Source organism: Miscanthus floridulus, chromosome 18, assembly GCF_019320115.1.
Source record: "Miscanthus floridulus cultivar M001 chromosome 18, ASM1932011v1, whole genome shotgun sequence".
NCBI lineage: Eukaryota > Viridiplantae > Streptophyta > Magnoliopsida > Poales > Poaceae > Miscanthus > Miscanthus floridulus.
The window spans coordinates 127272507-127296258 of NC_089597.1; the positions used below are offsets into that span (position 1 = coordinate 127272507).

Consider the following 23752-nt stretch of genomic DNA (forward strand, 5'->3'; position numbering starts at 1 on the left):
AAAAAACAACTCTATTTCTCTCTTTACTCATAAAAAAATAGCATGCCAGATCTCGTCAGGCGGTAAAACCCCACAGAGAACTGCAAATCCCTCTAATATTTACAGAGCGGTAAAACTCCGCATGATCAAGGAAACTACGGATCTCTCTGATATTTACGGGAGGAGGTAACTCTTCAATTACTTCCATTTTAACTCCATCTACCTCAATCCCACGTTCGGACACCAAGTAGATTTAAATGAGAACAAAACTCATAAAACTTTCATTGAGGCCGTCTTATAGAATTTAAACAATTATTAGAGGCCATATACATCAAAGAACGTCATGAAACGTCTCCCGTAGGCGAGCAGGACATCGTCATCTTTGCAGTAGACGTCCGGCGTGTCTGGTATGATTGTGAACTCGGCCGCGAGGATCATGTGGTCTGCCATGGCGCTGTCCATGGCATGAACAATGCCGATGGATTCGTCCCTGAGATAGAATGTGATGTCCAGGAGCTGGATGGTGGTGTGCTAGCGGCAGTGCTGCTGCAGGAAGATTTCTGTGGCTTCGACCATGGAAGCGTTAGTTCGCAACAGGTCATCCATTGTGTACTCCAAACCATCGTCGTCCTGATGCGTAGCGTCGAAGTTCAGAACGTCCAAAATGATCTCAGAACGGAGCCCTAGCAAATGCCTCTAGCGCTTTGAGAGGACGGTGGTCCTTGCAGCGTCACGTATCAGGTCGAGTTTATTCAAGATCAGGAGGAGGATGTCATCTGGAAGGGTGATTAGCCTGTCATTGTCGCCCTCCTGTTCGTGCTCCCTGCACTAGCATTTATAATGAACTCCCTAAGAAAGGTAAGAAATCATCTCGCGATCAAGAAGAGAAAGTTTTGATAGCCAAATCACAACCACTCCAATCCCAAGATTTAGCTGTCAATTCCAAACCACCAATACTCCAAAATCCCCCAATAGAGGAAGGAAATCCACCTTTCGAAATCGCTATTGAAATTAAGGATGACCTCTTTGGTGCTGATTTTGGGAGAACATTAAATTCTCATCTTTATAGGAGACATTTGAGTGAATATAATTCAAATCCTCTCAAGAAGAGATCTCTCAGGAAGCATCCTTATTTCCGTATATGGTCGTACAAGACTCACATATATTATGATTATAAAATATGGTGTGACCTGTGAGTGTTCTCAAGGTAAACTGGGAACTGGGATTTTTAATCTCGTGTGATGTGATTCAGCTAGCAGCCTGAAAGTTAATATGCCCACACTGAAAGATAATGATCTATATTATGTGTTTATCCAGGGTATTATTTCCCGTAAGCCACGATATGAGATGGCTCAGGAGTCAGGCCGCAACATCCAAGGCTGAATCTGAGAATGCAGGAAGAGATTAATCTTCTACTGGACGATCCACCTTATGAGGAATGACGACACCGATATCGCACTTGAGTACTTGACGGCCTTATTCAGTTCCTCAAGGGAAAGAAGGGTGATGCCAAGGATAGCGAAGGTGAAAATGTGGAGACTGTGACAAAAGAGGACGAGAAAGAGATGATGAAGAAGAAAAAGATGCCCCAGTCGGTCAAAATCTCAATGATGCAGGCAAACAATGATGCCAAAGTAGTGTGCATATCAGATATTAGTACCATATCACTAGTGCCAGAATAATCTTCCAAAAATGTACTGTTTTGATATTAATATGTTTGAAACTGCTGAGTACTCCGGTATTATGATCCTTTGTTTCCTTCATAGAACCATATCACATTGTAAAGTACATATAGGCCCCGTTGTATTCAGATGAGTATATGCAGCAACTTTAAAATGTCATTTTATATAAACAATCAATGATGTCAAAACCTACAGACTACAGGGCGTTTGCATAGACACTGCTTCTCACAACAGATCAATCTTCAGAATTGGGGTTCACCACATTTTCTCCTTGTAGCTCACTTTCTTCACGTAGATCATATTCAACAACTAGACCAAGATTATCAACAAACTTGTGGTACACCTGGCACCCTGCACACTGTTTGTGTAGTGTATGTTAGAACATAACTTTACAGCATGTGTAAGGAAACGTCAATCATACGAATGTGGGCTTGTCTCATACAGCTCCAAAATGAGCAAAGCAGTAGATTTGGAGATTGCATTTGCACATAAATAAAGACATGGGACAAAGTTTACCTTAAGAAAAATTGTCCCTCTTTCATAGGCTACTCTGTTTATCAAGCGCTTTGTCCTTTCACCACATGCATTGCATATAAATTGAACAAGCAAGCTTCTTCTGGGAAGCTTTATATCAATAGTGGCTTCCTGAAACAACAAAACAAAACTTACATTTAGGACATTGTGGCCTAAAAACTAGTCTGTTGTTTGCCGCTTCACTATTCAATCTACCAGCGAATTGAGCACTTATTAAGTTATTATTCATTTCTGAAACTAGTTTGTTCCTCAATCAGCAAGCAATTTGTTACATTGTCTTAAATGCAATAAATCGCTGAATTATATATAATATAAAATACTAGACCCCATCGTTGTTTCTTTTTTGTATTTTCACGTATGTATGCTATCAACCTACCAAATTTACAATTTACAAAATGTGTTTTCTTTTGAATGCCATAATCTACAAGACACCCAAGCAATGAATTACCTACAAGAAATGTACACAAAGTACAATCTCAGGAAAGAATAAGCAATTTCAAATGAACACCACAAGGTTGTGTTCATAGATAGTTTGCTAAAGCCAATCAGCCAGCCAATGGATAAGGAAGATATGGTGCTAGAAACCCACAATTATTCTGACAATATGAATCATTAAAGTTGATATCGAGTAGCTAGCAACCTACATCAACATATCAGGTTGAATCTCGTCAGTTATCCAATTTCAGGGCCTGTTTAGTTCCCCATTTTAGCCAAAACTTTTGCTGTTTTATCTCATCTTTTGGCAAAATGAATCTAAACACCATAGGCAAAAACAGCAAAACTTGGGCTACAAAACTTTTGGCATTTGGGACCCAAGAGACCCAAAACTGGGCAAAAAAACGTCTTGGGAGCGCGTGCTGTGTCTGCATGGCTAAAGTTTTGTCATGCATCTAAACACCAAATGCCAAAAGTTTGAATGGCAAAAGTTTTGCAGCATAAGATTAGGGGCAAAAGTTTTGCCATTCCAAAAGCATCTAAACACCCCCTCAATAAACAGCTGGTCCAAAAGCCCAAGCAATTACTGTTTCCCCCACGGCTGGTGGGCTACCTAATCCAGTCCACTCCCTGATCGCCTCCACTAAACAATTCCAAGGAACATGGAGCATCCATAACCCAAACCAATTCGCTCCTGATGATCTGGAAACATCACAGAGAGGAAGGAGAGAGAGCCGATGTCCATATTGACTGGGCCAGCCCGTTAACCAGTTTAGACAGCCCATTGTCTGTATTTACCCCGGTCAGCCTTCGGGTTGTGGGCTGTGGCCTTTTTATCACTGTCCCAAAACTGCTGTGCTCGAAACAACAATGGCATGGTGTCATACTGAAGAATCAAATCACATGGATTCAGACATTCAGTTCCATCACCGTGAAACCCACCGACGGCCACGAATGGAGTGTGTTTGCGTGCAGACACATCCGACTTCCTATCCCTGGTAAAGTACACAAGAAAGCTTTGTGTTATGAGAAGATTCACAAGCTCCTTTCATTTATTGCTGTCTCCATTCCAAATTGTAAGTCTTTTTTACTATGTATCTAGGCATAGTGTACATCTAGTTGTATAGTAAAAACTAAGTATCTAAAGAAGCAAAAACAACTTACAATTTGAAATGGATAGATGGCATGAAGAAACAGTACCTTAGGCATTTATAAATTTGAAATTGGAAGCAGAATTGTGAGATGAAGCACTTGTTATTCTTGTGATTGTATTCTGTCCTCTGGAACAAGACTAGGAGCTTGCAGAGTGGTAATCACCAAAAATCATTGCAAGAACATACTCCATCTCGGAAATGGTGGAACCTACTCTGATCTCTAACAATGATTTCCCGGTTCCAAAGCTGAGAGATTAACTTGATTGCAGAGTGGCAGTCCTCACAGACTCTCAGGTTCTTCATGATATGAATCGGTAAGTTCGGTGGAAGGCTAATGAGACCAAAAGCAATGGCTATCTTCTCACTGTGTGCTAAAAGTGCCTGTTCTTTCTCTTCCTCGTCAACGTCCACTGCTATCCTTGACGTAGCTGGAAAATAACCCACAGACTTCAGCCTGCGTGCAATTTCCTCCATCATCGTGATGATCTCTAATGTCCGAGGATGCGATTGGTCATTGACAACAAACTTGTGTACCTGCCCAGCCACAGTAATCGAGCTGTACCCTGCCGTCTTCTTAACTCCCTGTTCTTCCATCAACATCCTTATTCTTTTTGCATCTACCCATTGTCTAGAGTCTATGTATATGTTATACAACTGGACATAGACAGCATCCTCCTCAGGCGCTAACTTAAGAAGATGCTCCGCAGCATGTCGGGCTAGGTCAATGTTTTTGTGGACTCTGCAAGCACTCAAGATGGAGCCCCATATGACGGCATTTCGTTGCATTGGCATGGTCTGAACAAGATGCATAGCTTCATCCAAGAGCCCACTGCGAGCAAGCAAATCTATCATGCAGCCATAATGCTCAACCTGAGGGTGTAATTTGTGCAACGATCTCATCTCGTTGAAGTGCAGACGACCTTCATTAAGCAGACTCGAGTGGCTGCATGCAGTCAGAACAGCAATGTAGGTAACTGAGGTGGGCTGAAAACCATCACGCTTCATCTGGCAGAAAGACTCCAGAGCATCCTTACCCATCCCATTGAATGCAAGACCTGCGATCATGGCACTCCAAGTGTGAACGTCTCTTTCACCCATGCGATGGAACACAGCGGTTGCCTCATCCACCCTCCCACATTTCATGTACATGTCCACAAGTGCAGTTCCAAGGTAGACATCTTCCTCTGCTATCCTCTGTTCGATTGAAGCATGCAAAGCCCTGCCCTGTGGCAGTGCACCTAAGCTCGCACAAGCAGTGAGAAGGCTCACCACGGTAAAATTATCAGCACTCATGCCGTGTTTCCTCATCTGCATGAACAACTGTAATGCATCTCTAAGCCGGCCACTGTGGATGTATCCAGTGATCATCGAGTTGAATGTGATGACATCACGGGCGCCCATTTGATCAAACAGAGACCTTGCAATATCAACATGGCCAAGCTTGCAGTACCCGTCAATGATAGCATTCCATGGCTCAGGCTTTTGGCCCCTTCCCACAGCGTCAAAGACCGCCTGTGCTTGGGCAATGTCACCACATTTGGCATACATGTTGATGAGCGCAACAACAAGATTGTCAGTCATCCGCATCCTCTTCTTCCCAACCAGCAAGTGCAGCAAGCGCCCAAGCTCCAAAGTCTTGAGCTTCGAACATGCCGAGAGAGCGCCAATCACCGCGACTTCATCCGGCTCGACACCATCTGAAAGGATGCAGTTGAAGCAATAAACGGCATCAGCAGGCCGGCCAGCACGCGAGTACCCAGCAATCAAACTAGTCCACGAGACCACGTCCCTCTCCGGTGCCTGCACGAGGAGCCTCCGCGCTTCATCGAGTAGCTCCCACCCGACCAGCCCGCCGATCACCGTGGCCCACACGACCGCGTCCTTGACAGGCATCTCATCGAACGCCCGGCGGGCGTCGTCCGTGAGCCCCAGCGAGGCGTACATGTGGATGAGGGGGTTCTCCACGATCCGCGCGGCGGAGGGGAGCATGGTCCGGAGGCACGGGGCGTGCAGCATCCGGCAGAGCCCAGCGCCGGCGCCGGCGGCGCAGCACCGGAAGACGAAGTGGAACGTGAAGGCGCTCGTGCGGACGCCCCCGCGGCGCATGCGGAGGAGGAGGAGGACGGGATGGTCTGCGCCGGCGGAAGCCTCGAGGCAGGCACGGAGGGCGGTGTCGTGAAGGAAAGTGGTGGGGTGCGGCAATCGATCGAACAGGCTTAGCACGTAGCGCAGGTGGCGCGGGGCGGAGAGGCAGTTGGTGAGCGAGTTGGCAGATTTAACTTTTTACCATTATAAGAATCGGCATCTCCTGACTTTAACGGCTGACAATACGAGTTTGGCACGCAATGGAGAGAAGAGATACAGAATTGCCACTTTTGCACTCGTGGCACGACAACGCGTCAGTCCAGATGGGATCCGAGTCAACATGGGGGTGGCAAATGACCGTGGTTGCCCCTGCCCTCTGCTGCTAACCCCTGCCCTCTGCTGCTAACCCAGCCAGGCTGCACTCAGTCGCCTCGCCCGGCCCATTCGTTCATTCTTTGTCTCCCCGCTCTCGCCGTAGCCCTCCGCCGCCGCCTTCCTCTCCCAGCTTTCTCGATGGATTGAAAGTACGTGTGGACCGCCATTGTCGCCATCCCGCTCGTTTTATTGCACTGGTTTTGATGGGATTGTAGGTTAGGTTAGGTTAGGTTAGGTTAGGGTCCCTACCAATGATAGTGAAATTGTCCGCCTTCCTTGCTTCGTAGGCCGTTGCTGTAGTGGCTTCTGTTGCGGTGGAGATTGGAGACGCAATGGATTGGAGTGGTTGCCCTATTTGGTAAGTTAAACTTCAGTGCACTTCGTCCTCGCTTTGATTCCGGATTGGGAAGATGGTGTGTAGTAGGATACCGTCTAACAATTTGATTTGTGTTTCTGTTCGTTATTATGTCAGGATTGATCCTGGCAACGTTTTTAGATTTGTTGTTAAGGTTTCTAAGTATGTTGCTGATGGTGAGTACGGGCAAGCAGAAATGTCCCCGTATGAGCATGAACTATGGCTGGATAGGACTGTGCAGTTTTCTCTATCTAAATTTCATGATGAAATGGCCAGTAAGATAATCTGGGGATCTTCACAGACATTGGATGTTTGGGTGGTTGACAGTGACAGTGAATCTGAATGGAAAGTTAGTATGGATGAACATTTTGAGCAGCTAATAAAGGATAGATGTGATGACAGGGTAGCTGTGCTTTGTAGTGGATGTAGTCAGCAAACATGCTCAAAGTGCCAATGCTAGCTCTGGTGTTAGGTGTGCATCTGGTTTCACTTTTGCACAAGGCAGTGCTGCTCCTGGTAATACACAAGGCAGTGGTGCTCCTGATAATGTAGAAGACAGTGATGTTCCTAATAATGTTGAAGGCAGAACTTAGCTAAATCTGAATATAACCACTACATAGAAATGTCTTATATTTGAGTATTTTACAAGTCATAATGCACGATATTCTAGGATTTAAGTGAGCATCGATTAAAGTTTAAAGTTGTTTATTAACGCCTTAACCAACAAGAAAGTAGTAGTAAATTTGGGTTGCTTCAACTCCAAACTTCATCTTGGATTCCATGTTTGGGACATACAGACATCTTAGACGTTCGATTTTAGACATATGGGGTTGAATCGATTTGCCTACCCGGCACCCTTAGGCCAGGTCTCAAACCAAACACCAAGAAGCAACAAAGTCTCCTAGTTCATCCTGATGGAACAAGGAAAAATTGTGCTCCATGTTTTTAATCGAACTGCTCACAGAGAGAGCAGCACGGCTAGCCTTAAATTGCGAGACATGCGTCTTCCCTGCCAACCACCGTGCGCCGTCGGTGCATGCATGTGTGAGAGAGTTCCAGGAATGGTCATGCACGCCCACGACGCAGGGCGTGGCTGCCCATGCGTGCACTGCACCACGACGATGTCGATCAGTCGATCCAGAGCCTTCCTTTGGTTGAGTCGCACGCAGCTCTCTCTATAAGTACGGACCTCGCGCGCACCTAGCCTACTCACTCAGTCACTCGGGCAGTCCGTTCCCGTCCCTCTCCGGCCATTCGATCAGAAGCAAGCGAGCGAGTGATCCAGCCGCGGAGACCGAGGCCGGCCATGGGCAAACAGGCGACGGCGACGGTGCTGGCTCTGGTGCTGCTGTGCGTCGTCCTGCTGGCGGCGCCTGTTAGAAGTGCTTTGTTTTACTTCATGTAATCCTGTTTTTTAGAACGTTTGCTATTTTAGTTCAGTTAGACACGTAGAATCCTGGGTGGTTCAGAGATGTGCGTGAACCACGCCGAGACCGTGTACTGGTGTGTGGCCCCGTCGCGGCGTCGTCCGTGCATGTCCCTCTGGCGTTCCGGAAATAACGGGCGATCAGAGGAGGCGTCGTAGCGACGGGGGGCAAGGCCTTGGGCCTATATAAACTGAACGAAAACATAAGGCATGGTTACGCCGTGTTTGGGAAAATTGATCTCGTTGTCATTATTTCCATCTTCTCGGTTCACGCTCTAGGGTTTTAATCGCCGCAAACGCCACCTGCCGGTGTCGCGCCGTCGCCGAGCTCGATCCTGGGAGCTCGGTTCCAACATCTGGTATCAGAGCCGTATAGGTTTCAGCGGATCACGTCACGAACGTGCAAGGAGAAGACGAGAAGGAGGAGATGACGAAAGGCGAGAGTTCGAAGTCAAGCGGCGGCGTCAAGGAAAGCTCGCTGGTTTGGCCGATGCTAACTCGAACAAATTATGTCGAGTGGGCTATGTTGATGCAAATCAACTATGAGGCGTTGGAGATCTGGGAGACAATTGATCCTGGAACCAATGTGAAGAGGTCAGAGGATCGGCAAGCCATGAGCGGGTTGATGAGATCCGTTCCCGAAGAGATGCGGCCGACGCTCGGCGCGAAGCAGACGGTACATGAGGCCTGGAATCTGGTGAAGACGTTGAGGGTTGGAGCAGATCGTGTGAAGGAGATCAGTGTCCAGAAACTCCTAAAAGAATTCGAGAACGTCGAGTTCAAAGAAGGAGAAAGCGTGGAGGACTTCGGCATACGAATCGTGAACCTCGTCGTCACGTTGAAAACTCTCGGTGAGACCATCGACGATCCTCGTGTTGTCAAGAAAATATTGCGTGTGTTGCCACCCAGATTCAATCAAGTTGCAGTATCCATTGAGATGTTCTGTGACATGAAAACACTGACAGTGGAGGAATTGGTGGGGAGACTGCGCGTTGCTGAAGATCGATTCGAGGAGAAAGTCGAGCAGATCACTGATAAGGCGGGCCGTTTATTGCTTGCCGAGGATGAGTGGCTTGAGAAACACAAGCACCGTTTCCAACCCACTCAAGGTCGTACTGGAGGAAGTAGCAGTGCTGGTGGAGGCAAAGGCAAACAGCCACATCGACATGATGGTGGTGGGTCGAAGGCAGCCGGCAACGTCAAGCTCACCTCAGAAGGCACACCTCGTCGGAAGGGAAGGTGTAGAAATTGTGGCATCTATGGTCACTGGGCTGAGGATTGTAAAAGGCCCAAGAAGCAAAAGAAGGAGGAGAAGCACGAGGAGGCAAACGTCGCTGTGGCAGGTGCTGATCATAATCCAGCACTGTTTCTGTCAGTGGCAAAGGACATCACAAAATTACCTGTAGAGGTCGTTCATCTCACAGAGAAGAAGGTGGTGCCGGTTGATTGCCCAGAAGGTGTTTGGGTGCTAGATACAGGAGCTAGCAACCATATGACAGGATGTCGTGCTGCTCTCACTCATCTGAATGATCGAGTTCGTGGGACTGTAAGGCTGGGTGATGGTTCCAGCATGGAGATACATGGGCTTGGCTCCATGGTCATTCAAGGACGACAGCAGGATCACAAGGTATTAACTGATATTTATTACATTCCAAAGCTTCAGAGTAATATTGTCAGTTTGGGCCAATTGGAGGAAAAGGGGTTTGAGGTGTCATTGAAGAATGGCAGATGCAGTGTTTTTGATCAAGGGGGACATGCATTACTTATCTCAGCTCCTAGAACTGCAAATCGTCTCTATATGCATAAGTTCAGTACTGTGTCACCTGTTTGCCTACTGAATAAATTGGATGATGATGCTTGGAAGTGGCATGCAAGGTTTGGGCATCTTAATTTCAGATCCCTCCGGGAGTTAGGAAGGAGAAATATGGTATCTGGCATGCCCACTGTTGACAGGGTCGAGCAGGTGTGTGATGGCTGTACATTAGGAAAACAGCATAGAACTCCCTTCCCAAGTGTCAGTAAGTATCGTGCTATGAGTGGACTTGAGTTGTTTCACACAGATCTCTGTGGAAAAATCACACCACCAACACCAGGTGGTAAGCATTATTTTTTGCTAGTTGTGGATGATCACAGTAGATATATGTGGATTGAGTTGTTGAAGTCCAAAGATGAGGCACTGTCTTATTTCAAGAAGGTGAAGACAAGGGCAGAGACTGAACTTAACAGTAAGCTCAAAGCAATTAGAACTGACAGAGGTGGTGAGTTCAACTCAATTCAGTTCAGTGTATTTTGCATTGAGTATGGCATCAGGCACTTTACCACTACACCTTATACCCCTCAACAAAATGGGGTGGTAGAAAGAAGAAATCAGACTGTAGTGGAGATGGCAAGATGCATGATGAAAAGCAAGCAGATCCCAGCATGCTATTGGGGAGAGGCTGTGGTGATAGCTGTCTATGTTTTGAATAGATCTCCAACAAAAAGTCTAAATGGTGTAACACCATATGAGGCTTGGTATGGCAAGAAGCCTAGAGTTGATCACATGAGAATTTTTGGCTGTGTGGGTCATGTCAAGAAGGTTGGGCCAGGGATTAGTAAACTGTCAGATAGATCCCAGAAAATGATTTTCATTGGCTATGAGGAGGGCACAAAGGGGTACAGGATGCTTGATCCTCTGTCTAGGACATTACACATCAGTAGGGATATTATTTTTGAAGAAAGTCAGTCATGGGATTGGAACATTCAAGGGATGGATCAATTCTAGTCTGAACATTTTGTTGTGGAGTATCCGGTTACTGTTGGTGGTCCGACAACAGAGCAAGCACCCACAGTTTCAGTACCAGACAGTTCGGCTGTCAGTTCCTCTAGGCAAGGTCAGTCCCAATCTTCATCAGATGAGTCTCAAGGACTCTCAAGCCCACATACACCATCATACACTGGGTCTGTTGGGCATGGTGACCAAAATCAGTGGGTAACACCACCTAACGGTCAGTCGGCAGATTCAGAAGGCAATCCACTAAGGTACAGATCATTATCAGAGTTATATGATGACACTGAAGAAATTGAAAATGTTGAGTATAGTGGAGTGTGTCTTCTAGGAGCAGACGAGCCTGCCAGTGTAGAAGAAGCTCTAGAAGAAACTTGCTGGAAAAATGCAATGGAATCAGAACTTCAGTCAATAAGAGACAATAATACTTGGTCTCTGTCAGACTTGCCCAAGGGGCACAGGGCTATTGGACTGAAGTGGGTATTTAAAGTAAAGAAAGATGCTGCTGGGAATGTTGTCAAGCACAAAGCTAGGCTTGTCGCCAAAGGGTATGCACAGAAGCAAGGGGTGGATTATGATGAGGTGTTTGCACCAGTTGCAAGATTAGAAACAGTGAGAATTCTATTAGCACTTGCAGCACATGGAGACTGGGAGTTACATCATATGGATGTGAAGTCTGCTTTTCTCAATGGAGATCTCCAAGAACAAGTGTATGTACACCAACCACCAGGTTTTGCTGATGCAGCTCATGCTGGTAAAGTGCTGAAACTAAACAAAGCTCTTTATGGGCTCAAGCAAGCTCCCAAGGCATGGAATGCTAGACTGGACCAAGAGCTGAAAGCAGTGGGGTTTCAGAAAAGCATAGTTGAACATGCTGTTTATAAAAGAGGAACTGGAGATGATTTATTACTCATTGGTGTTTATGTTGATGATCTCATAATTTGTGGACCAAATTATCAGAAGATCAAGCAATTCAAGGATCAGATGAAGAAAATCTTCAACATGAGTGATCTTGGGTTACTTAGCTACTATCTGGGCATGGAGGTCAGACAGGAGAAGCATCAGATCACTATTTGTCAGAAAGCCTATGCTGCCAAAATTGTGGAGATATGTAATCTGACAAGATGCAATCCAGTGGATACACCAATGGAGCAGAGAATCAAACTCACTACAGCTAAACCAGGTACTGAGTTAGATGTTACCAGATACAGGAGTGTGATTGGGAGTCTCAGGTACCTAGTCAATACTCGACCTGATCTGGCATATGCAGTGGGTATTGCTAGTAGATTCATGGAAGCACCAGGAAAAGAACATTGGTCTGTGGTCAAGAGAATTGTCAGGTATATAGCTGGGACACTTGACTATGGCTGCAAGTTCATGAAGGGAGGAAAGATGGGTCTCAGTTTGTTGGGTTTCACTGATAGTGACTGTTTCAGGTGATCTAGTGCACAGGAAAAGTACTTCTGGGATCATTTTCTATCTTGGCTCCAACCTGGTGACTTGGGCATCTCAAAAGCAGAAGGTGGTAGCTTTATCATCATGTGAAGCAGAATATATAGCTGCAGCTTTGGGAGCCTGTCAGGGTGTTTGGCTAAGTCGTCTGATAGCAGACCTGATTGGTGGTGAAGCGCAGAAGTTCAGACTTCTGATCGATAATCAGTCAGCAATCGAGCTAGCAAGAAATCCTGTTTTCCATGAAAGAAGCAAGCACATAGATACTCGGTATCACAACATCAGAGACTGCATTGAGAAGAATCTGGTTGATGTTGAACATGTGGGTACAAATGAGCAGGTTGCTGATATTCTGACGAAGCCTCTCGGAAGGGTCAAGTTCGTGGAGTTCAGACTGAAGCTCGGAGTCGTTCCAGTGAAACAGGATTAAGGAGGTGAAATGTTAGAAGTGCTTTGTTTTACTTCATGTAATCCTGTTTTTTAGAACGTTTGCTATATTAGTTCAGTTAGACACGTAGAATCCTGGGTGGTTCAGAGATGTGCGTGAACCACGCCGAGACCGTGTACTGGTGTGTGGCCCCGTCGCGGCGGCGTCCGTGCATGTCCCTCTGGCGTTCCGGAAATAACGGGCGATCAGAGGAGGCGTCGTAGCGACGGGGGGCAAGGCCTTGGGCCTATATAAACTGAACGAAAACATAAGGCATGGTTACGCCGTGTTTGGGCAAATTGATCTCGTTGTCATTATTTCCATCTTCTCGGTTCACGCTCTAGGGTTTTAGTCGCCGCAAACGCCACCTGCCGGTGTCGCGCCGTCGCCGAGCTCGATCCTGGGAGCTCGGTTCCAACAGCGCCGGCGGCAGACGCGGCGTCGTGCAACCCGTCGGCGCTGAGCGCGTGCGCGGGCGCGCTGTTCGGCGGGGCGGTGACGCCGGGGTGCTGCGCGTCGCTGCGGGCGCAGCAGCCGTGCCTCTGCCAGTACAAGCGCGACCCCGCGTACCGCGGCTACGTCAATGGCCCCGTCGCGCAGAGCGTCACCCGCGCCTGCGGCCTCCCCATGATGAAGTGCTGATGCCTGATCGAGAGCCTGCTCCGTCCGTCGCCGCCGGCGACCGCCCGCCGCGCGCCGGATATTATATACGGCTACGTATACTACTGCGAGTCCACGTCAGATCCATGGACGGACAGACATACGTGCGTCTAAATAAACGCGAGCTCTAGCCCGGCTGGTTGTTGCAGCTCGCCATGCTCCGGCAACTCGTAGTCACCTACCTCGGGAGTGAGGCTATGCACGATGCCGGTGGTTTTGGCTGTTTTCATCATGTTTCTGAGTTGTTTTCGTATAAGTAAAATCGCGCTGCCGTGCTGTGTCCAGCGTTTATAAATTTATAAGTTTTATTTATACTAGGCCGGCCTTGGTACTTCCGAACACAGAAGTCCAATTTTTTATAATTTGGCTCTCTTTTTTTTTAAGAAAATTTACGTTTAGCTTCTTGGGAGATTTAAATTCATCTTTTGACCCTGGGGTCGGCACCAGGACTCATGGCGCCGAGCTAAAACGTCTCGGCGTCACAGATCTTGGCTCCGAGGTGCTTGACCGTGTATAGCCGGGCATCCTAGGTGGCATTCACGTGGTCGGTACCTCGACGCCAGAATACATGGCGCTGAGCTCGGCGCCACAAATCTTGGCGCCGACCTCGGCGCCATGTATTCTGGCACCGAGCATGGATTCAAAACCAGCGGCCTTAGCTCTCTCTAGCGCGCTCTGTCTCTGCCTCTCACCGCCGACGTCGTCGTCGTGTCAGCGCCGCCATCGCCCGCGCCTCCTGCGCCGGCAGCAGGCCACCGCCCGTCCTCCACCCCGCGTCAGTCGCCTCCCTCGCTCCCTCATCCACTCCCTCAGCCACCGCAGCAGGCCGCCGCCGCGCCCCTGTCGCCGTGCGATTTCCGGCCGCCCTCGTCGCCCCTTCCCTCCTCCTCCTCGGTGTCCGGCGGTGAGGGCGGCCCGCCACCGCTCGCCGGAGCTCCCGCCAGGCGGCTTGCCTCTGGGCCCTGCGCCCCTGCCCATCCGAGGTAATTTTTTAGTTAAGTTAAATTAGTTAATCTACTTTAGGTAATTTAGTTAGTAATTTTTTAGAATATTTAACAAATTTAGTTAGCAAATATAATTACATAGGTAGAAAGTTAGATGCTTATTTATTTAGTTATACTATATACTTAGGAATATATGTACGTAGCTTATTTAGTTAGATTAGATTGATAGAGACATAATTAGGGAGTTAGTTACTTATTAATTTAGTTAGCTAGTTAGTAAGTGTAGTTACCAAATCTCTTATATTGTTAGAGAGATAGTTAGGTAGTTAGATACTTATTTGTTTAGATAGATAGTTAGATAATTTAGTTAGTAAATGTAGTTAAATATTATGGTTAGTTATCTTATAATAATATACCCGTAATAACTTGGTTGATGTGCATACCAACTAGATGGACAACATAGTCATCTTGTATCATGGAGGAAGTGTGGAGGAAGATGAGTTTGGTAATGTCAATTTTGTTGGAATGCAAAGGATGCTAGTGATATTCGATGATCGGCCATTGTTTTGTGAGTTGTTTGGTAGGGCTCGTAATGAGCTTAAATGCAATTCAAATGAAGATGCCATCTTAGTTGAGGGGGTACTTCACCATGGCAGGTCAGGGACAATTTTGAGGCGGTTGGTCCCAATTGCATCAGAAGCAAAATGGGACAAATATGTCAAAACTGTCATGAAGAATGAGTTTTAATGTTTAGATTTGGTTGTACGGAAGTTGTCTAATGATCTCACCCCTCATGGGTATTCACTCCCTAATATTCATTCACCCCCCTCATGGGTTGTCACCAGCACTAGAGAATCCGGCACCCTCTGAGCCTCTGTTACCCAACCGTGAGGTGGATGTGGAAGATGCGGTTGTGGTGCCCGATGCTCAATCCGCCCCCAATGAGGTTGGTGTATGTCCTGGTGTCCATACAGAATGTGGGACTAATGATGTTGTATGTGCCCCTCAGGAGATCCCTTTGACCCAGAATCATCCTAGTAAGTGATTTAGTAACACTTTGACTTTCCTTATTCTTTGTTCATTCCATTCCTTTGCCTCAGTGCTATCCATATTTGTGCTTTAAATGCAGGAGACAATCCTAATAATGATGGTTGTGCTCCTGTTCCTCCATCAACCAACGTGGACCTAGGGTTTATGGCCTCTAACAGTGTAGATGTTGATATTGCGGATGATGAGGAGCCTTATGGCACAGCAAAGGTTGTTGATTCTAATGATGACCGCCCAGTTGCAGCTTTGAGTGAACAAGAAATGGAGCTCATCAGACGCTTTGTGTCCTGATCGTGATCCACTGGTTCATGAATTCAGCGACCTTAGTCATTCTCAACATGCTTATGAAGAAGGAAGAGATGACGAGCTGCTAGAGGCTCCTGAGGCCGATGACAGCGTGGAAATTCAGAAGGGCATGGTCTTCAAGGACTTGCCCACCTTAAAAAGGTGGCTACAGAAATACTCTGTGAGGCGTAAGAGACCATTCAAGGTGAGGCATTCCTATGTAGAGCGCCGTTACACGGTGGTGTGCGAGATGGCAGATTGCAATTGGAGGGTCTGTGCTCGCAAACAGAAAGCCACAGAGAAATTCAAGATCACCAAAATTGTAGGTCCACACACTTGTGTCCAGTCAGATCTAAAATAGAAGCATAGACAGTTGACCTCTACCCTCATTGCTAGAAAGTTATACACAACTTTGAAGGGTCAGCCTAACTTAAAGGTCAGGGCAATTATGGAGATGACTAAGGAGATATTTAAGTATGACATAAAGTATGGGAAAGCATGAAGGGCAAAGCAACGGGCCTGGAAGATGATATATGGGGACTGGGAGGAGGGGTACAAGCAGTTGCCTGCAATGTTCAATGCAATGAAAGCAACAAATCTAGGCATGCATTACGTGTATATCTCAAAGCCGAATGAATGGAAGGACGGGAGGCAGATATTCTTTCGTGCTTTCTGGTGCTTTCTCCAGTGCGTCGAGGCCTTCAGGCACTGTCGTCTAGTGTTATCCATTGATGGTACTTTTCTGCTTGGTAAGTACATGGGCACATTTTTTGTAGCCATTTCGTGTGACGTAGACAACACATTGGTTCCTTTGGCTTTCGCTTTGGTGGAGAGGGAGAACAAAGATAGTTGGGGATAGTTCTTGCGGCTTGTTAGGATCCATGTCGTTGGCTCTCATAGGGGGGTAGGTGTCATATCTGATAGACACCAGGGCATACTCAGTGCCGTACAGGAGCAGATTCCGGGGTATGCACCTTTGCACCACCGTTGGTGCACTCGACACCTTGTCGAGAATTTACTTCGGAAGGATGGTACGAAGGACAACTTTCCTCTATTCGAGGAGGTTGCTCGCATGCTTGAGGTGCCGTTCTTCGAGGAGAAGTTGGAGCAGCTAAAAACGGCAACAAACGCAAAAGGTAGGCAGTGGCTGAGAGGATTGATGAGAGAACCTGAGAAATGAACAAGAGCCTACGACGCTGGTGGATGGAGGTACGAGTTTTAGACTAGCAACATGGTGGAGTCATTTAATAGTGTACTCAAGGGTATACGTGCCATGCCCGTCAATGCCATTGTATCATTCACCTTTTATAGGCTAGTTGCATGGTTTAACGAGAGACACACTCAAGCAATGGCACTACAGAGTCATAATCAGAAATGGGCACCTAAACCTAAGAAGCATCTTGACAAGGCAAAGGAAAGGGCTGCCACACATGACGTCGATTGCTTTGACCACAACACCGGCAAGTACCAGGTCATAGAAAGGGGTGATACAATGTCCGATGGTGAGGTCTGGCCATCAAGGAGTTATATTGTGGTACTTAGTAATTCCGGCTTCCTTGTGCTCCTTTTCTAGAGCCTCGGGATTCTCCTTTGGGCATCAGGATTCTAGAGCCTCGGGAGTTATACCATAGAACTAGCAAGTTATAAAGACTACTGAGTGTAACGATGCCACTTTCCCTTTCTCTGGGAATCAGGATTCTCCTCCATCACTGCCTTCGTCGGCTGCGCACGCTCAAGCTTCCTCTCCCTCTCCTCCCTGTGCGAAGCAACACGCCTCCTTTCCTCCTCTTCCTTGTGCTCTTTTTCAAGAGCCTCCTCTCTACGTCTCTTCTCCATCATCTTCTTGTCCTCTGCCTCCCACCGTAACAGTTCCTGCATCCACTCATTGTCTTCCGGCTTGATCTCAGTGTCGATCCACTGCTCAAAATCACAGAGCGGTGGAGGGGTCTGCAACAAATGCAATTGTTACAAAACAAATAAATCAGGCAAGACTTCATTTGACACAAAATAAATATTAAACAACATCAATTTCTCATCATCTTGTTAATACGGCGCTGACGAAGTGTAGGCTCAAACACAAAATTGGCACACATCCAATACAGGCCTATACATGTCCTCTTCATCAGACTTGGCTACCTTGCAAGGATCGCCGCAAAAAACACATGGACACAGGAACACCACTAGACAGAGGCAACGACCTACGGGTCAAATGCATTTCCGGTCATCCGGCCATAACTAAAATTGAACCAAAAGCAATGAACATTAAATCATAAACCTAGGGTTTTTTCTATTTGTTGCACGTAAATGAAAACATAATATAACACGATGATATGAGATTACCTTGGCTTACTAGCTTTACCACGCTTAATCCTACCGTTACATAATACAAAAAATTAAAAATCACTTCAAACATTAGGTAATAACGTATTTAGGGTTACAAAATAGACGTAATATATACTAAATCAATGCGTAAAAAATGATAAGAGAAGAGAGGATACCTTGCTCGCGAAGATGTATGGATCAAATCCAAGTATCCAATGTCAAATTCATCAATTCAAGAGATTGGACGGGTTAGAGAGAGAAAGAAACCGAAAGGGATGAGGAAGAAATGAAAGCAGCCTCGGCAAGGAAAACTTGGCCGCACGCTTTGAATCCATGCTCGGCGCCAGAATACATGGCGGCGCCAAGCTCGGCGCCATGTGTACTGACGCCGAGATACCGGCCACGTGAATGCCACCTAGGACGCTCGGCTGTGCACGGCCAGACACCTCGGAGCCAAAATCTGTGGCGCCGAGACGTTTTAGCTTGGCGCCATGAGTCCTGACGCCGACCCCCAGGGTCCAAAGATGAGTTTAAGTTTCCCAGAAGGCCAACGTAAATTTTCTTAAAAAAGGACCAAATTGTAAAAAATTGGGACACAGAAGCCTCACCCTCCAGATAAAACTACAGGATACATGTTGCTTGTGGAAATGGCACTAGCGAACTCACAACTGAATCGACTGACGATCAAACACAAAGTAAAACGACTGAGAGGTGGCATGATCTGATGATATAAGCTACTGGTTATATATGACTGGGTAATCTGGAAACAGCAGCACAGCACCACAAGCAGTATGGATTTAACACTCCCAGAACATCACACATAACGGGCAGTCACGGCATAAATTGCATTGTTTAAACTAACTGGGTACCAAACCCAAAAGCAGCTAACCAAGACATGTAAAATCAGGATGACCACCAGGTACTACTCGGTCTTTAAGAGCCAACCTAGGGGGTGTAAAACTCATGATAACCACCAGAAATACTAACTACTCAGCCCAAAGGACCTGAACAAGCGATTTGAAACTAAGGATAACCACCAGAAACAGTTAACTAGTCCTGCGAACGGGAATGGAACAGTAGCTTCCACTGCTTTGTCCTCCAAGCCACACTTCTGGATGCAACTAGTATGTACACCATAAACCTATAACTCGGATCAAACAGAGCGCCTTGATATGTAAGATCACTTCGCAACAGAAGTCCCCGCTAACTTCTCATCATCAGGCAGGCCCTGCGACAAATAAGCCGGTCAGGAAAGGTTGTCCAACAGGTGTCATGATTCACGAATGTATCTCCAGCAACAATACATGTATGCAGAAGTACAGTATATTGAGGGAATCGCACATACCAGGTCGTTGTGAAGCAAATTGATCTCTGAGAACTTTGGCAGCACAGATTTCACATCAGAAGTTGCTGACTTCTCATTCTGCAGATCTTGACTCATCTTGCTGCTACTCTCAGACACCTCAGCATTGTGGTAATCAGCACCAGGTACACCCTGGCGATGAATAGGTCAATCAATGAGCAGAACTGTATGTTGCACAAAAAACCTTGTCCAAAGGCTCACAGCTCATCTTTGCAAATGCTTAACTTACAAAGAACTGGGATGGATGGATAGATAGAGGGGTGCTGGCAAGGTTGGGCGGCGAAAGAGAGTTTAAAATACCTGGCCATTATGAAGGTCATTGGTAGCCTCAGCATCATCATGAAGCATATCTTGCGAGTTCAGCTCATGAAGCATATCAACAGTCAGATTTATGTCAAAATCATTTGCCTTGAGTAACTCATCAATGAAATCTGTGGAGACATTTGGGAACATTGAAAAGACCATGTTGGCTAGAGCAAGTTCATCAATGTCATTTTCCTCATGCTGCGAAGGATCAAAACTGCTACCAGAAGCCTCTCCCTTTGATGATGACCCTGCAGAAATGATAAGACCTGCTGAGCTCTCAGTGTATTCATATGAATAAAGCAAATCTGAGAGTTCAAAACCTACAGAACCACTAGAAAAATCTTTAGCCTCACCTCCTTGTTTTTCTGGGGCTTTGTGTGCAAATGAACCCAGCGATCCAGGTATGAAAGGGCTGGCGTTTGGATTCAACTGGAACGATCCTTCCATGGTTCTTTGATCAACAAATCTGTAAATGTGCAAAGACAAAATTCAGCGCAAATATATATGTGCAATTTACAACAGCAAACAAGAGAATTCACAGAGTAGCCATGCATAACTTATATCAAGAGACAGTAATATGGTCCGAAGTGCCAATTCAAAGCAATAAAGTTTGAAACTGAGCAGAAGGGATAATATTAAAATTCGAAGTAGATCAACTGTGTTAGTACATATTCCGATTCTCATGTGCTATGTGCATCACAAAATTAATCTTCTTGCGCTAGAGTAATCCAGAATACAATACTTCTGGAAGAGTAAATTTCCAAATGTAGGAGAATTTTTAAAACAACAATTAGTCTGCTAAATTTAGAATGTTGCTGACAACAATACTGACTACAGAATGCAAATGACAAAACCGGCAATATGCTCGAGTGACAACTAGCGAATGGATGCAAGTAGTTGCTATTAATCAGAATATTATTGATGGGTGCTTCAGCTATATGGTAAAATATAAAACGCTGACTTTGCTTCAATATCATCATACAGCATTACATGATAAACATGTGGATAGATTTTTCTTCTTCAAACATAGAGAAGGATATTCCAAAGAAGGCAGTGAAATAAAAGCATAACTATTTCACTTTTTTTATTGAGACTAGAATGCTCCAATCTGGCGCACTACCATTAATCAGAAACAGTAATATTCGATTACATGCAGATAACATCCTAATTTTCATAAAGAACAATTAAGGAACTGTTATGCCCATCATTCCCTTCTAGAGAATTGAAAAGTGATCACAGATGAAGTAATGGAATATTTGACTAGTGGCCCAAGATATCAAATGAGTTCATTAAAAAATAGAATAAAGGAGGACGCAGGCTCCTAGACAGAAACAGTGGTTAGCTTATCACATTCAAGTTCTAGAACTAAATCCCAGAAGTAATGGACCAATTCTCTAAAATTAGGAATAGTAACTATCCAAAAGATACAGTCACTGTCTTAATTGCTAGTAAAGATCTAACAACCTACATCAAATGGGGTGATTTAAAAAAAACAGCAAATATTTGTGTAGTCCTAAAAGATTTATAACCGAAACAACGCTGAATAATTAAATTAATCAGATTCAAGACAAGATGCCATATTAGAGTAGAGCCAAAATGACAACCTACCAATAAATCAAATGGGGTGATTTAATACAATTTAGAAGAACAGAAGCAAGTAATAGTATAATCCCACAAGCTTTCTAACCAAATAACAAAGAATAATCGAAGTAGTTAGATTCAATAAGCCGTACTGGACCAGAACCAAAATTACAACCTAGCAATACATCAATGTGCGACATCAGGCCTGTAGTAATGCAAATAACAGGCAAAAAACCACTGTAGCCCTTGCTACTACAAATCCTTATCTACTGCATCTAATCACCGCACAAATTCTGACTGCAAATCAGAAGCGCTGTGGCCAAAGCAGCAGCAACACTACTCAGTAAAACCTGCAGAAATCAAGCAGCCTCAGCTGCTGCAGCAGTGGGCCTGTGGTAGAAGTGCAGCCGAGCAGAGCCTCTAATAGTCTATTTGATCTCCACAAGCTACCAGGTCTTCCATCCCGATCCCGTGTACAAGACAAAGCAGCACCTCAAGACTAATACAGAATCCGGATCAGACCCATGAGTAACAAACGAACATCATCACAGTAAAAAAAAAAGAGAGAACACGCATCTGCATTCCCGTCTTTCCAGCACGAGCACCCACGCGACCAACCGAACTGGCTCTACAGACCCCTACCCGATCTCAGCCGCAAGGCCCACCAGAACAAGCAGGGAGAGCAAGCGGCGCTATCCCAAGTTCGCAACGGACCCCTACCCGATCCACACCGCGAAGCGCACCAGAACACAGCAGGGGGGAGCAAGCGGCCGATCAAAACCCCCCACGACAAGGCAGTGGACCAGATCGGCACCACGATCGCCACAACTCGACACGACTGGCGGCCGAACAGATCGACCTACGCCTAGACCTAGCCCACACACACCCTAGAACAGATCGAACGGACAGATACATGCAGCCCGGAGCGCAATCGAGTTGGGAAGGTTTACCTCGGGACGATCGGCAGGGGCGATGCGGTGCGGAGGTCGCCGGCGTCGGGCGTCGCGATCGGGAGGGTGGTGGTGTGAAGTGGGAAGGCTGTGGGGGTGGACTGGGGGAAGAAAGCGAAAAGTGTGACGGGGAAGGGAAACGGCACGGGCGCACAGTAGTGGCCCAATCCTCCTAGTAGGATTTCCGGCCTTAGGCCCGTGGGCCTATTACGTGGTGGAGAACTTTTTTGGGCTAGGCTAGGACGGGCTAGGCCAATTACTCTTGGTATAGGATTTCCGGCCTTGAAATTTGGGCTTCAACTAAGATTAGGCCCATCCTAAATTCCTAATATCGTTCTCCTTTTTTTGCGAATCCTGCAGGACAAAGCAACGTCATAAAATGTATCTCCACCGTAAAATCAATGGATAACTGGTATCGAACGGTTGTCGTTGCCTCAGCAAGGGCGCTTCTAGAAAAATTAACGCGTATGTGTTTGAGAAATCCAAGGATATAATCCAATATCCCTCTTCTACGAGCTTATTGGGATTCTAGGATGGGAAAAGACAATTTTGCCCTCCTTCAATCTTATCTATAAACCATTTGAAACGGTATTTTATACATCTAGCCAGTACAACTGATAGCCCTAAAAATAATACCAATTTGTGGTAGAACCGTTCGAAATAATCAAATAACACGTTTTCGGAGGTACTCGTCTTCGACTAAATACTAAGCACCTCAAAAGTGAGCTACATCGGTCAGTTTCGTCGAGCACACCGAAGGAAGAACTCGAAACAATCCACGTTTTACATCCAGAATCCAATAATAAGTACGAGCTTACAATAATAAGTTCATTTCATACAACAAAAGTTCTTTTAATTATTTATTACAATACCAGAGTTCAGAGTGCGATAATTAAACTGCGGAATAAAAATAAACATCTAGCGGAAACGATACATGGATCCGTCTGTGCCCACCAGAAGAATTCTTCACACAAGACCTACTCTTCAAGCTGCACCTGCAACAGGGGTAAAATAACCCTGGAGTACACAATGTGCTCGCAAGACTTAACCGACTAGTGGGAATAGTTTCTCGACTCTCGAGTATATGATAGGCAATATAAGTTTGTTGTTTTCTTTTTGTTTGCGGAAAGCATTACTAATAGTTTATTCTTACAGTCAAGTTTTATTAGCAGCCATGATTACTTTATTAGCTAACCATTCTAGGTAAGCACTTGTTCTACTTTCAAGCAAGGGTTAAGCCATTAGAATCATTTCACCATCTTTCATCTTTCAGTTCTTACTATGATGCTAGACCATAGTCAAGTCGTACCGTCTCAAGAAAATGGCGATTCGCGAACCAATGTATCCTAGCTAGGTATCCCGAAACACACGCCCCGTTTGTACCCCAGGCATAAACAAGATCAACCCATTCCACTTCTGTCACGGGGTCTAGGTCTCCGTCCAAACTTGGACTCCAAGCCCCCACACTTGAGACCCGGTCTCAACATGGTGCTTAGACCTCCACATTTCCCCGCCTCCAATCAGTTTGTCCGAAAAGAGTCGGAACCCACGACAAGAGCGTAACGAGCCTTCCCGCTCCCATAAGCAAGTATGTGCTCAGAATAATAAGTCTGTGACATGACT

At 45.9% G+C, this 23752-nt stretch overlaps 4 protein-coding genes across 5 annotated transcripts; 1 reads left to right on the forward strand and 3 right to left on the reverse strand.

Annotated features, from left to right (window-relative positions):
• Positions 1 to 1896: 1896 nt before the first annotated feature.
• On the reverse strand, positions 1897 to 3507 carry LOC136524631 (uncharacterized). Its single transcript, XM_066517920.1, has 4 exons — positions 3429 to 3507; positions 3218 to 3273; positions 2178 to 2306; positions 1897 to 2019 (listed from the first exon to the last, which is right to left on the reverse strand). Exons 1-4 carry the CDS (start codon positions 3505 to 3507, stop codon positions 1897 to 1899), a joined length of 387 nt encoding a protein of 128 aa, XP_066374017.1.
• LOC136524632 (pentatricopeptide repeat-containing protein At4g21065-like) lies at positions 2182 to 6313 on the reverse strand. Its single transcript, XM_066517921.1, has 4 exons — positions 6277 to 6313; positions 3831 to 6063; positions 3244 to 3625; positions 2182 to 2306 (listed from the first exon to the last, which is right to left on the reverse strand). The coding sequence occupies exons 1-2, from the start codon at positions 6311 to 6313 to the stop codon at positions 3944 to 3946; spliced, it is 2157 nt and encodes a 718-aa protein (XP_066374018.1). The 3' UTR covers positions 2182 to 2306; positions 3244 to 3625; positions 3831 to 3943.
• A 1592-nt stretch (positions 6314 to 7905) lies between these two features.
• LOC136524822 (probable non-specific lipid-transfer protein 2) lies at positions 7906 to 13313 on the forward strand. The gene is made up of 2 exons (XM_066518064.1): positions 7906 to 7981; positions 13093 to 13313. Exons 1-2 carry the CDS (start codon positions 7906 to 7908, stop codon positions 13311 to 13313), a joined length of 297 nt encoding a protein of 98 aa, XP_066374161.1.
• A 5393-nt stretch (positions 13314 to 18706) lies between these two features.
• LOC136522398 (uncharacterized) lies at positions 18707 to 22252 on the reverse strand. Of its 2 annotated transcripts, none has more exons than XM_066516224.1 (5): positions 22130 to 22252; positions 19952 to 20064; positions 19593 to 19846; positions 19275 to 19424; positions 18707 to 19157 (listed from the first exon to the last, which is right to left on the reverse strand). In XM_066516224.1, the coding sequence occupies exons 2-5, from the start codon at positions 20043 to 20045 to the stop codon at positions 19110 to 19112; spliced, it is 546 nt and encodes a 181-aa protein (XP_066372321.1). In that variant the 5' UTR covers positions 20046 to 20064; positions 22130 to 22252; the 3' UTR covers positions 18707 to 19109. The 2 variants fall into 2 exon arrangements, with proteins under 2 accessions (XP_066372321.1, XP_066372320.1); XM_066516223.1 differs by having other exon boundaries at positions 19593 to 19864.
• Between the last annotated feature and the right edge of the window lie 1500 nt (positions 22253 to 23752).